This window comes from Myodes glareolus, chromosome 8 (genome assembly GCF_982192425.1).
Source record: "Myodes glareolus chromosome 8, mMyoGla1.1, whole genome shotgun sequence".
NCBI classification, from domain to species: domain Eukaryota; kingdom Metazoa; phylum Chordata; class Mammalia; order Rodentia; family Cricetidae; genus Myodes; species Myodes glareolus.
In genome coordinates, this window is record NC_142033.1 from 44,570,783 (window position 1) to 44,585,274 (window position 14,492).

A 14,492-nucleotide genomic window follows, 5' to 3' on the forward strand; every position below is an offset into this window, starting at 1 on the left:
TTTAAACTCCATATTATTTGTACTGCTTATAATTCCTGGAGTCTGTTTCATGTTCATCATATCTACTGAGGACTGTGGCCTTTCCCTGTTTCACTGGGGCAACATCCCTTCCCCTCTCTTCCCCTGGATATTCCTTCCTTTATCTTCTCTCCTCATCTGGTACTGTGTTCAATTAGCATGGATCACATGTGTGAGTTGTTGACTCTGTCTCTCTACTTCATTATTTACTCTTCGGCCGGGAATTCACTCTTAATGCCTCTTTCTCATTGCCTGGCACAGTGCTTGTACCAGTTAATAATTCAGGACAAATCTGTTGAACTTGGAAGTACATGTTCTAGGCAGGGGGATATAGAAAACAGAAAGGGTTACAGTCTAGTGTTGAAGACAAGGGTAAAAATGATGGCAGAAGTACAGTATAAAGCCATGTTCATGGACCACAGAACTCAGTAACCCCAGTGGGAGGGACCCTACCAAATACAAATGGGTTTCAGGTATTCTGAGGTAGCTAGGCAATGTCACAGAAGCAGATTTACAGCAGAGAGAACCTTCTACCTTTTGTCAGTAGTTGGGGTTTTCTCCAGGGATGGGTCGGGTGTGACTCACCCATCTTTCCACCGAGAGCTAACACATACCTCTGCTGAGCATTCAGATTCGGTCGTGATAACTGCTGTGGAGCTTTTCAGTCTTCCTGCACACACTCCAGACAGGCAGACTTTCTGCAGAGCCTTCTTCACAGTCTGAATCTGCGACTGCTACTTTTTCTTTTACTCTAGGGGACCCATAGTGATTGAACTGTGTTTGCAAGAGAATAGGTAACAAGGCATCCTTATATAGCAATGTATGACTTGGTTGAATTTAAGTATTTCTAATATACTAGAACATAAAAGCTGGGCGGTGGTGGCATCTTTAATCCCAGCACTGAGGAGGCAGAGGCAGGTAGAGCTCTGTGAGTTCAAGGCCAGCTAATTGCAGGACAGGCCCCAAAGCTACAGGGAAATCCTTTCTCGAAAAGCCAAAACAAACAAACAAACAAGAAATATGAAATCTTTGAGGCACAAAACCCTAATTAATTTTTCTTTGTCATGATGGACCCAAAACCAATCAATAGCAAAGTCTGGTGTTTGCTGGGAGTCAGCAGTAAAAATATCATCTATCAAATATGCAGGCCCTAGTTTGCTCTGTAATTTTCAGTCTTTTGTCCTTTCTTCACAGAGGGCCTAGATATAGGGAGGGGTCACTCTGTGTTACTCAGGTGGTAGCAATCTGAGGTTAATTTTCTCAGGATCTCAGGGTCAGGAAGCTGAGACTTCATTCCAGAGAAGTGCCAATATTCTCAGAGAGGAAGAAACCTGGTGTATATCAGAAATCAGTGTCACAGTGACTAGCTTGCTATGTAGTGTTGAGAGCCCGACTTCATTTTTCCTTCTTGCAATTCAGTATTTATTATTTAGAAATTGTAGGCAACACACCCAAGGTAACTTGAGGTTAGATATTGCCATAACTAAATACATGAGTAACATGTCTGTGTGGAAGAAAGAAAATAAACTGAGCAAACAGCACATTTCTCCTTCCATACAGTTATTGGGATATGTTGCCGGAAAATTTAGCATATGAAATATGTATCTTGAGATAATAATGGAAGATGTTAGTGTATGGGTAAAAACGATACACTGTAAAACAAAAGTATAATATTATCAAAATATTAAATAATTGCAATAAAGGCATATTGGTCACATGTTACAGTGGTTCCGCTGCCCAGTCTATTTGGGTTTGTGTGTAAACTGCCAACCGCTTCCGCCCACCTGACTCTCACTCTTTCCCCATCATTTGTAAACCTATATTAAATCTTTTTTTTTCAACAAACAAATCTCAGAAAAACCCTTTCCTCTAACTATGCTTCAAAAGCAAATGAGTTTATATAATTCTTTATTCAATTCAATAGCTGCATATCACTCTGTTTTATACCTTCTGTTCATTTTGCTCTCAAAGATATAAAATAGTCTTCCACACAGGGAAGTCTATTGTTCTTATCTAATATGGACTCACATTGCGTAGCTCAGGCTGGTTTGGAACCTTCAATCCTCCTCCCTCTGCCTCCAGAGGGATGGGGCTATAGACATGCACCACCATGTCAGATCCTAGGTTTTTAAGAAATTCAAAGAGGACTAGAGATGATCTGTTCTGGGGCAGATAGATCCCTGTCACTGCACAGTTGGGCACTATCCCCTTCCCACAACTACAGAGTCCTTATTTTCCTCTTCTTTAAACATTCCAAAGGTGCTTTATCAAACAAAAGATAGACTTCTGCAAGCCATGCCAAGTATCACACATGTCCATGAACAATACACAAAACTCATTAAACCATAAAGGAGAAAAGCTTACAGAATATATTTCTTTTAGTGGCTTAAGACTCATGTTTTTCCCTGATCAGGACTATCTTGCATGCGATCACAGGACACTCCCAGAATTCCTAAAGCAAACAACAAGAGTCTAGTTAGTTTCTGCTCTAGGCTTCAAAGGAATGGCACCCACTCAAAGTGAAGACAGTAAAGGAGGAGGTTTGCCTGATACTGCCCACCCCACCACACTAGACCTGCCCTCCAGAGAAAAGAACAGGTGTGAACTCAGAGCAAGTCAAGGCAGGAAGAGAAACAATTCATTGTCCTAGAATGTTAACTGTGTCTGATAAGTGAGGAGAGAGGACAGAGGAAGGAGACAAATGTTATCTGGTGCAAAAAAAATGTGTGCAATATCGTTGGGATATGTTATTATTTGACCAAAGAGGATCTCCCACTGTGTAATCCACAGCTGTATTTGAAAGGCCATATTATAGCACCGTGAAACTATGCATGTGCTGTCTGTAGCACAAAGGGCCACAAAGAAAAGCAGACAGTGGCCTTCAGGAAATATTTTCCTTTGCTCACTCCTTTGATGATCTCAGTGCCTTCCCAGAGCTCAGATAACAGACACACCACACCTGGTTTATTCAGTGCAGATAATCATTTAAGCCAGGGTTTTCTGCATGCCATGAAAACATGCCCAGCTGGGCTACATTTCCAGCTTTTCCCATGTCTCATGTATGTGTATATTTCTCTTATTCCGCAGTCAGGAAAGGGGAGTATTTCAATGACCAAGTCTAAAAACTATACTGTGAACGGTGCACAGGAAGTCAATGCTAGATTATTTATAACTAATCCTAATGTTATTTTACTTCTAAGTGTTCTCTGATTTAATATCAACACGCTTTCATGTGATACAGAACTTGTTTCCATCCAACGGAGTCAAAACTATACCACTCTGGCATTTGAACTATTTTAAATTAAAGGCACTTCATGCAGTTATTTAGAGACATCAGGTGGGAGGGCATTGCTCTAACCTTGACATTATGTCTTAAAAGCAGAAGGTAAAATTTCCCAGTGAAAGGAAAAGTATTCTTATCATCAAGGACAGAAGTGGACCACTAGACCCAGAGTAGTCTGTACAGACTTCATTAAAAAAATAAAAAAAGAACCTTTTGCTTTTGTTTACACTTTCCACAGAATTAGTTTCCCTTTTAAAGCTGCTTACCCTTTGCCCCATCCAGTTTGTAAGGGTGCTCACTGTTTCTTTCCTTTCTTCTCCATGAGGGTTCCTGTACCAGTAATTCTTGTTCCTACTGGTGACGCTGTCTCCTCTCACTCCGGCATCCATATATTTCTAAGCCCTGTTGGGACTCTCAGGATAAGAGTGCGGCTCCACAGGCCCTGTGCAGTCCATAGGAGCATCACTATTCTCTAAAACTTGCAGAAAGTAGCACATGCCACCTGACTTAATCCTAATGTTCCTTATCACACAGTAGCTGCCAGAGTTCCCAAGCGATTTGGTTTTGCTGTATGGCGTTCACATGAGAGCTCTCTCTCACAGAGAATGCTTCTGACATAGGAAGACATGTAGGCATTTCCTTTCATTTAACTGTTCAATTTTAGCAAGTATTTTAAAGCTAGAAGACTATCCAATAATGGGTTCTCTATAATCTGGAGTAAAATTCTTATATACGCAGTGAACTTTTTTTTTTTTTGAAAAATTAGTATTAAGAAGTTGGGCTCCCACTACACCAACCTGCCAAGATAATCCTAAGGGTACAGTAGAGGTATACATACCATTGTGATAAACAACAGCTCTCTAATTAGATTTAAGACCAGTTCAATAAGAGGGAAATCATGTTTGGTACTGGAAACCTACCAAACTACCCAGGGCTAGTGAGTCATGGATTTGAATGAGGACCTACAATTGCCACCAGCATAATCCCTGAATACTACTGTATTTGCCCATATGTCCAAATATGTGTAGTTATCACCCTTCATCAAAGAAAACTCTCAATGCAACAGAGACTATTACAGAAAGCTACAACCATTTGAAATGTAGAGTTGTGGATCTAATCTGTGGATACATCAACAAAGCAAATTTCACAACTAAAGGCTTAAAAAATATTGAAAAATAGAGATCAGAAACATTAGAAGCGCTGGAGCGTCAGGGAGTTTGTTACAAGATTGTGTGTCCTAGTAATTTCAAAACCTGAGCTCCTAGAGTCTCACTAATATGACTGCCTAAACATGATCTAAGCAAGCATAACAACAACAGACATGACAAAGTTGAATGGAGAGAGGGGATCTGTAAGGCCTTACCTTGCACAGAGAACTAAACAGGCAACTAAGGGATGCTGTGAGTGGGAGAAATAGACCTAACAAGACAAGAGTCCAACAGAGTCCACCAGTTTGTTAGCCAGCGCCAAATGGTAACAGTCTTCAATGTGCAGACATTACAGAGAGAAAATCCAGCATATTCTCTCTCTCTCTCTCTCTCTCTCTCTCTCTCTCTCTCTCTCTGTGTGTGTGTGTGTGTGTGTGTGTGTGAGTGTGCATGCGTGCGTGTGCACATTTTGTGTAATTGGTGTTGAGGACTGAGCCCAGGGCTCACTGCTGGTTGCTCAAGCACTCTACCACAGAGCCATCCCTTCTTTATAACTTCTTATTTTGAGCAGAGTGGGGTTGTTTTGTGACAGCAGACACCTACCAAGTTGTTCAGCCTAGCCTTGATCTCACTGTACTACAGCACAGGAGTCTTTAGAGTTTAGGATTCCCCCTGCCTTGTCCTCCTGAGCAGCTGATCTAAAAAGCCTGTGACACACTTGCAGGTGTGGTAGGTAAGCAAACCTTAACGGAGGGGGTATTGCTAAGGGGGAGACAAAAGGAGACTTCCAGGAACGGGTCTAGGTTTTCCCAGAATAGGTTATCCCCATTTTTGGTCCTATATGAAGTTTTTAGGATGTGTCAGGCCTTTGTAATCAGGACAGGCAGACTAATGATATTGGAGCTGCCACTGCCCCTTAGGAAAGAAAAGTTAGCAGTCCTCTTTGGTAGGTCCAGTTGGTCCTAGGGGAGTGGAGGTAGTTTTGCTGCAATACAGCTCTATGATTGTGTCAGCCCCATGTGATTAATGTGCCCACACCCCTTGCTGCCCCATGCTCGTCTAGATTTAGGCTACTTCACTTCCCTACTTTCACTGAATGAAAATTCAGAGATTTTCATTTTAGGGAAATTGAAACGTGAAGGAGATCCATTTCCCATAACTACTCCAGCTGACCCCAGGCTCTTGACCTTGCTGTGGAAGGAAAGGACGTTTCTGACTGGTATGGGGGTGTCAGAGGCATTGCCAGGAACCCTGAAATTATTCTGGGCTGTAGATACTGCAGTAGTATATTTCTAACATGGAGCTGTTGAAGTATGAAAAACACAAATTTTAGAAGGTTGAAGTGCAGGTATCAAATACAAGCTTTTAATTTGCTGAATAATGGCTACCATGGGGTCCTAAGAATGGTGTAGGAAATGGGATAGTGTGGGAAAAATCACTTTTCTTGCAGTTTAGGTAGTGTTTGTACCCAGCTAATAGAATTTAAGAGGAATCTAGTCAACCTTGGAGTACACAAAATCAGCATCATATTTCATGTTGACGGAAAACATCGCACTTTACTGAACAACAGAGAATGCTAAGGAGTCCTAAAATTCAGCCGTAGTTCTTTTCAATGCTTCCTTTAAAACAATTTATTTTTTTCAAAAATTATTTTAGTTTGTTTTCTATGTAGAGACCAGAGGACAACTTGTAAGACCATCTTCTCTCCTTCTGTTGTGTAGGTCCTCGGGTCCTTAGGCTTAGTAGCAAATAACTTTACCTGCTGAGCCATCTGTCTGGCTTTCTTGTTAGTCCTCTGAAAAATGAAATAAAACAAAATAAAACCTAACAAATATTTCAAGGTCTAAAAATTTTGAATTGAACACATAATTCAATTTTAAATAATAGATTTGTCCTTAGAGGGTAGGAATATGTATCCATAAGCTTAGAACTTTATTAAATTAAAAAGTCATAATTGATACTTTCTTGTAAACAAAAAAAGCATCTTGCTTGAAAACAGTATACATTAAATTACAACTTGTGCTAGTCAATTTGAAATGTTTCCATGATAATATAGTATTGGGTGCTGCAGTTCTGTAATGACCACTTGTTCTTAGTCTATGGATATTTGTGAGATACTCACAGGTAGAGGTAGGCTTTTGCTTTATGAATTTTACATTTGGTCTATGCTGTAGGTAACCCAGCCTTAGTTTTCTGAACAGAGATTTACCTGTTTTAGATAGATCTTATGTAACCTCAGGACACCTTTAAACTGCTGCCTAAGGAATATGTTTCCCTTTGTGTTTGAAGTCTGTAATGTTCATTTGTTAGCACTGTAGTCACTGTAGTTCTATAAATGTTCTTTGAAATGAAGATCCATACAGGGTACGCGATTGATTATTTCTGGGGTTTGACTGCTTTGCTGAAATAGTATGTGTATCAGTGCTTTTCTCGACAATTTCACTGATTAAAATATCCATGGAAAGGGGATTGGAGTGATGGATCATTAGGTAAGATTACTTGCTGTTCAAGCATGAAGCATTGACTTTGAATCCCAAATACCCATAGACAAGTTAGGCATGCATCACAGACCTGCAGTCTCAGCTGAGGTAGGCAGATCCCAAGAGCTTGTTGGTTCTTCCTTGTCCTCCACATGTTTGTCATGGGTAGAAACACCTACACATTCGTGTATATGCCACACACACACACACACACACACACACACACACAAACACACACAAATGTGCACATACCACCATGTGAAAAGAACTTCTGTGAGCATACTGAATATTCATTTAATTAAGTCATTCTTTTTTATCCAATACTTTCTTAATAAATAGTAATTCATAAGTTGGAAAATAACAAGCATTCCCAAACTATGTAAAACAGAAACAGTTACCTCAAAACACTATGGAGATTAAAAAAAAAAAAAGTAACAACTTTTCATAGTAGACCCAAAGTTAAGTTTGTTGAGAAATCATGTCAGCTTGCTTGGTTTTTCCCAGAGTCACCTGTACACTGAAGTTTGTGTTTATTCTTCTCTGTATGGTTTTCAGATTTTGCCCCATGGAATAGCTTGACCGTTGACCTCTTCTATTTGACTCCCTGTGTAACACTGTCTTGCTTGTGACTCCCAATACTCCTGCCGTAGTTTCCTCAGTGCTGGCCAATTTTGGCTGCCACCACTCCTGACTCTTACAAGTCTTTGAATGTGGTGTTTTTCTGTAGCTCGATGTCTCAGTACTAAATTGAAGATCTTATGCAATAACTTTGGTATAAAATCATGTTAAAAGATAATTTATTCCCCTAGTGCATTGTTGTAATAGTTGCACTTTTACAAATGAGGAGAGTCCCTTTTAAGAACTTTCCAAAGCAAATGAACATCTTAGATTTACTGAAAGGACAAACTATTTTTCCCTAATAAATATAGTGACAATTGACTCATTTTTTTTTCTGAACTCTTACATAACCAAACACAATGGTGAATGGACTCATGAAGTAAATATCTTTTTACATTTCCCCTTTTTACTCCAGGAAATAATTGAGGGTGGAGATGGCCAGTCAGCAGAGGCCCTGGCTCCTGGACACAAGAGAACTTGTCTCTGAGATCTGGGATAACAAAATCCCAAACTGACCGCATACATGCATATTTCCTACCTTCTACTGTGTCTTTTCTATAAATTATATAATACTATATCAGAAAGAGGAAGCCCTGCTAAGATTGGTCTTACTCCTCAGTTTTGGCTGAACTGTAATACAGTCCTCTTTTCATTTTATGTATTTTATCATCTTCTCCTGATAATGAGCAGATAGCTGGAGGAGCCAGGCAGAGCCAACCTTGAGGCTGGGCCAGGAGCCCTGATAACAGTGAGTCACCCCTTGATGAGAGCACAGCAGTAAACACACCATGGAAATGAACGGATGAAGGAGAGGATTCATTACTTAGACAAGTCAGATGAGCACTGGGGTTAACTCCCAAAGTGCCATCTCTCAGAATAAGGAAAGCAAAAGGCTTTTGTAACCAGGGAGATCTCCTAGTGCTTAACTTCTACAAGGAACAAACGTAGTTGAGAGACACAAAGGATAAAGCTAAAGTGTATTTAGCAAATCAAGCAGTGTTCCAGAATGAGATGGAGGCTTTCGCAAACACGGTAGCTTCTGTGTTGTGGATTTTAGTATTTTATGGAAATTTATGAAGCAGAGGGTGTATTTGTGGGATAAAGTGACCATTTTTCCTTCTAAATTATGGCAGACCTGATTGTCCTTGTAGGGTGTTTCATCCTCTAATCCTCTGGAAAAGCCCATAAAGGTGGTGAGGATAATAGTGCTGATGTTACAGTAGCGGCAGACTCTGAGGGTGCAGACTCAGACCCAACACAAGCACGTATACACAGAGAGTGGTCCGGTATTTTATGTCTGATATTTTGGGAACAACCTCCTGACATCCTTATGGACAATTAACTACAGTGAGGTACTCCTGACTACCAGGAGAGGAGACAGCTGCCAGAATAAGAGCTGCAACTTTCTGAGTGACACTGTCAGTCCCTCCTTTACAAGACTGTCGAGAGTCCAAGGTTGATCTCATGAGCATTGGTTAAGACATCCTCACGCTTCAAGGATAAGACAAATTTTTAATTGAGGGTTTTGTTTGTTTGTAAATAAATTTTCAGTTTTTTGATGTTAGCACACAAAGCATTACGTTTCCTCTTGCTATATTCATATATGTCATAACTTGTTCTCATTTTTTTCTCTCCCCTGATGCCATCGCCCTTGCCTCTTCTCCACCTCCAGCAGGTTGCTTACATCTCTAGTTCTCTGTTCTGCTTCTTTTTGAAAAAGATGTTTTATTTTTAGTTATGTGTGTGTGTGTGTGTGTGTGTGTGTACTTGTAATTTCACATGTTCACAGAGACCAGAAGAGAATATTGGGTATCAGGAGTTAGGGATAGAAGTAGTTGTGAACCATCTGACTGGGTAGAAGGAACTGAACTCTGGACCCCTAAAAATGCAGTGCTTTAACCACTGAGCAATCTCTCTGGCCTTCTTCATTTCATATCCCATGTATTCTGTTATTCTGTCTACCCACTAAGTCTACCGAACAATCCACTCCATCTGTATCTTACCTGTGTACATATGTTTTCAGGAATGACCAGTTGGTATTAGATGACCAATTGATATGCTCTTCCCTGGATAAGATTATTTCTCCTCCTCCTCTCAGCATTGTTTAGTCGCCTGTAGTTCTTAGGCTTGGGTTATTAGCATACTTATTACTGTCCTCCTTCTTCATGTCATCTTTAGATAGCCATGACCTAGAAACTTCATGTGTGTAGCTCTTCTGACATTTCTAGGAGACACAATCTCATAGAAAACTTCCTGTAACTCTGGATCTTATAGCATTTATACCCTCTCTTCCACAATGATCCCTGGGCTTTATGTCCCAGAGTTGTATTAAATGGGACTAGGTTCTCTACTTTGTATTGTGATCTGTTGTAGTTGTTTGTAATGGTCTGTGTTTCAGAGAGTAGCTTTCTTGATGAGGGGAGAGAACCACATGTATTTGTGGGTAAAAATATATAGAGTTAGAATGTTGATATAGGATTCCCCTCTGTATGCTGTGAATATGTTTCCTTATCATTGGTTAATAAAGAAGCCACTTTGGCCTATGGCAGGAGAGAATAAATCTAGGCAGGAAAACTAAACTGAATGCTGGGAAATATAAGGCAGAGTCATGGAGACACTATGTAGCTGCCGAAGGAGAAAGATGCCAGAACCTTACTGGTAGGCCACAGCCTCATAAGATACACACATGAATAAAAATGGGTTAATTTAAGATGTAAGAGCTAGCTAGGAATACTCCTATGCCATTTGCCACACTGTGTTGTAATTAATATGGTTTCTGTGTTGGAAGGAGGCAGCCTATTTGTCCCAGCCACTCAGAACTGAAATAATCACACAATAACCATATTAATCGAATCACTGCTTAGCCCATTAGTTCTACCTTTCTATTGCCTGATCTTCCATATTAATTTAACCCATTTCTATTAATCTTGGTATTGTCACATGGCTGTGGCTTACCAGCTAAAGTTCTGTCTGTCTCCAATGTGACTGCATGGCTTCTCTCTGACTCTGCCTCCTTTCTCCCAGAATGCAATTTAGTTTTCCATGACTACCTAAGTTCTGACCTATCAACAGGCAATTTCTTTATTCATTAATTGTAATCACAACATACAGAGGTAAATCCCATTCTGTGTGATTATTCAGGTCTGGATGGTCAGGAATCATAGAGCAGTCTCTGTTTACAAAATGTAGTTAGGGACTGTACTGGTTTATTAAAATGAAGGTTGTAGGTTTTCCTCCCAGATCCATGGCCTCACTTACTCTAAGTAGTTGCTTAGTTTCCAGTATGACAAACAATTTCCCTCTTGTTGAGTGAGTCTTAAGACCAGTTAGAGAGTTGTTGGTTACTGCCAAGGCATGTATACTCATTCTGAACCCTCAGAGTTATTGTGCCACACTGATCATTGCTGTGGTTCATTGGTGCCTAGTGGGGAAGGTTCTTTCCTTGCTTTGAAAACTTGCACAGCTATGCCTTCTGGTTTCCTGATGGCTAGACCTCAGAGAGGAAACTTTGAGGCCAGATTCAGCACAGATCCTCTGGGCCCTGTATCTGAAGTGTGGTCTATTCAGTAATAGGGACTTATACTCCACTTTTGAAAGACAGCTAAGTGTAATAGGAATAGCCTATAATATTTTAGGAGTCTCTTGGACAACAATGACCAAAGACTTAAAAGAGGACTTCTTAGTCCTGGTGATGAAATTTCTGTGTATTATCACTCTTGTGGGAGCATTGTCAGTCCAGATAAAGAAAATTTCATTTAAATTATGTATATTTAGTACACTGATTTATGTGTTTTTTATGTATTTTAGGTAGGTAGTTGATAGTTTGGTTCCTGATGACTTTTTCAGACATTCTTACCGTTATTTTACCCTCCTTCTTCCTTCTTATGTATTTGTCTCACCCTCCCAATGTAGAGGCCTCCTTTTTTTTCCCCAATTTTCCCCCATAGATCCCTTGTACCCTGCTTTTCCCCTCTCTATTGCTCCTTTACCCCTCCATTCTCTACAATGGCCCCCCTTTACTTTCCTGATTTCTGTAGTTCAAGGGTCAGACTCACATCTGGATATTAGGTGCTATGAAACACAGAGAGAGAATATTGAATTGTAAGCAGAGACTGTGATTTGGTTTCCCTGCCACCCAGACCCAAATAATCACATCGAAACTATAATAATTAAAGCACTGCATGGTTGATGACTCAGACCAGTTTCTAGCTATCTCTTACATCTTAAATTAACCCATTTCTATTTATCTATGTATTGCCACAAGGCTGTGGCCTACCAGTAAGATTCTGGCTTTTTTTTTCCCTTTGGCAGTTACATGGTGTCTCCTTGACTCTGCCTACTTTCTCCCTGTATTCAATTTAGTTTTCCCCACATAGTTCTATTCTGCCCTGCCATAGGCCAAATCAGCTTCTTTATTAGCCAATGGTAAGAAAACATATTCACAGCATATAGAGGGGAATCCCACATCATGAGATGTTTGTCTTTCTGAGTCTGGATTTTCTTGCTAAGTATATTTTCTAGTTTCATCTGTTTACCTTCAAACTTCATGCTTTTCTGTTCCCTTTAAATTGATGTTAAGAATTTGTATATATTTCAAACAAATAATTGTGCGATAGACTGTGGGACGGTATCTGGACTTTCTGTGTCATTCTTTTGGTGTTATGTCTAGTGTTTCATTATTGGCTTGCTGATTTGATTAATGTAGTTTTAGACTAAATATTGAAATTACAGAGTGTGTGTTTTCTAATCCCACTGTTCATTGACAATCTATGTTGATTATTCTAGCTCATTTGTACTTACATATAAACTTTCAAGTCATCTTAGTAACAAATATTTTTAAATCCTGCTGGATTTTAAAGTCCATTGGAATATTATTTGTTTTTTTTATAATTTATAAACACACACACATACACACACATATACACATGTATCATTATTGGGATAATTGACATTTTAATAACAGAGAGCCTTCCAGTTTGTGAATGTGGTAGTATATTTGTTGAAGAATTCTTTCCTTTTTTTTTTGTAGCCAGGTGGTTGTAGCATATACCTTTAATCCCAGCACTTGGGAGGCAGAAGTAGGCAGATCTCTGTGATTTCGAGGCCAGCATGGTCTACAGAGGGAATTCCAGAACAGGTTCCAAAGCTATAAAGAAACTCTGTTTCAAAAAACAAAAACAAAACAACAAAAACATTCTTTTTTATTTTTTTCTCAGTAATCTTTCAGTTTTTACTATACAGTAAGAACTGTAATAAATAAGCTTAACTTATTCACTAAAAATTACTTTAGTGATATTTTATTTTTATATGTACATAAATAAGAAGAATTGGATATTAAAAGTTTTTTGAGTTGTTCACTGCTAATATGTCAAACTTTTAGAGTTAGTGACACTTTCTCCTGAGATTTTGCAATCCTGAATAGTTTAAGAAGAACCTGCGCTGGCACCTGCCTACTATCCCCGTACTTAGAAGGCCTAAAGGGTAGCATCAGGGTCACTAGTTCTGAATCTGACTGGAATACAAATTGAATTCAAGACTGACCTGAGCTGTGTAATAAAGTGCTGCCTTCAAGGGGCATCTAGTTTCCACAGTGGCTGCGGTAGTTGGCACTCCCCTTGCTCCACATTCTTGTCAGTGTGAGCTGCCACTCTTGTTTTTGATCTCAGTCATTCTGACAGGTGTAAAATGGAACAGAGGAGGAAGTGATCTGGAGGAGAGGGGAGGTGGGAGGAACGACTGTGAGGTGGCAAAGGAAGGGAAATTGTGGTCAGGACGTAATCTGTGAGAGAAGAATAAAAGTTAAAAACAAAAACAAAACAGCAGCCAAGTCAACCGATCACATATAGGATGGTTCCTTTCCTTTTCATGTATGCAGGCTGCAGGCATTTCATATTAATTTGCTCATCTTGTTACTTAGGCTAAAGCCACTGAAGTGCGGGGGACACGAGTGATGGGAGCAGATCTACTAATCTCTCTCCAGTATTCTCAGTTTTTTTTTTAGTAAGGTCTTTTCTTTTCCCTTCTGGTATTGTTTACCTTCATCGTCCATCTCTCTCCTATTTTCTTTCACTGAAATCTATCTATTTTGTATATCCTTTAGAAACCAGCTTTTATAATAGTAAGTTTTAAATTTTGTTCATTTTCTATTTCATTGATTTCTGTTCTTTTGTTATTTCTTGGTCAGTAACTCCTTGGGCAAATGTTTGCCTAAGATAAATAAGCCTCCATCCTTCCCTTTAGATGCTTCAGCCAAGCTTTATTCTAGCTGCAGGTACTTCCTACTTTGTTTTGTACACTCTCTGCCCCGTCCTTGCTGTTTCCATGCTGTTCTCTCATTGTATGCATGTCATAGCTGACTTGTAAACTGTGAGGCATTTAAAGAAGTATTTTCATATTATGTTCTTAGAGCATATATTTCTGATAAATGTGATAAGGTGATATTAAAATAACTACATAAATGCATCTACTCAGTTAGTTTGTTTCTGATACATGTTAACAATTTTGAAATCAAGTGCATGTGAACACGGACAGATATATTTTTTTAAAAATTTTGAGTATTACAGGTAGGGGATTTAAATTATTTAAAATATCTGATGAAATCTTTATCCTGAATGCTAAATCCAAAAACAAATTGGTGGATATGTCCTTGATCTGTAATTCAAGTCAGATCTACATTTGAGTACGCATGTTTCTTCTGAAATTCTAAATCTTAGGAGGATGTATAACTCCAATATACATCTCGCATTTAGAATAGTATAATAACACAACTTTTCCTTTTGCTTTAAGCTATTTCCGAGACAGAAGATGTGCTACTACCTCAGCTGGAAAATCTTTGACACTGAAAAGTGAGTCTCTGCATCAAACTCTCATAAATTAGTTTGTCCTCAGGTGATCACCCTGAAGTAGAGTTAGGGTTGAGTCATGGCAGCGACTTGCTGGCGGCAT

At 39.3% G+C, this 14,492-nt stretch overlaps 1 protein-coding gene across 2 annotated transcripts in view; it reads left to right on the forward strand.

The window, feature by feature from the left end:
• Arap2 (ArfGAP with RhoGAP domain, ankyrin repeat and PH domain 2) overlaps positions 1–14,492 on the forward strand; it is a 170,969-nt gene that overhangs the window by 16,476 nt on the left and 140,001 nt on the right. For both annotated transcript variants that reach the window (XM_087909032.1, XM_087909033.1), the window contains exon 3: positions 14,334–14,392. In XM_087909032.1, the coding sequence (XP_087765158.1) occupies positions 14,334–14,392 (59 nt within the window). The remainder of the gene's footprint in view (positions 1–14,333; positions 14,393–14,492) is intronic.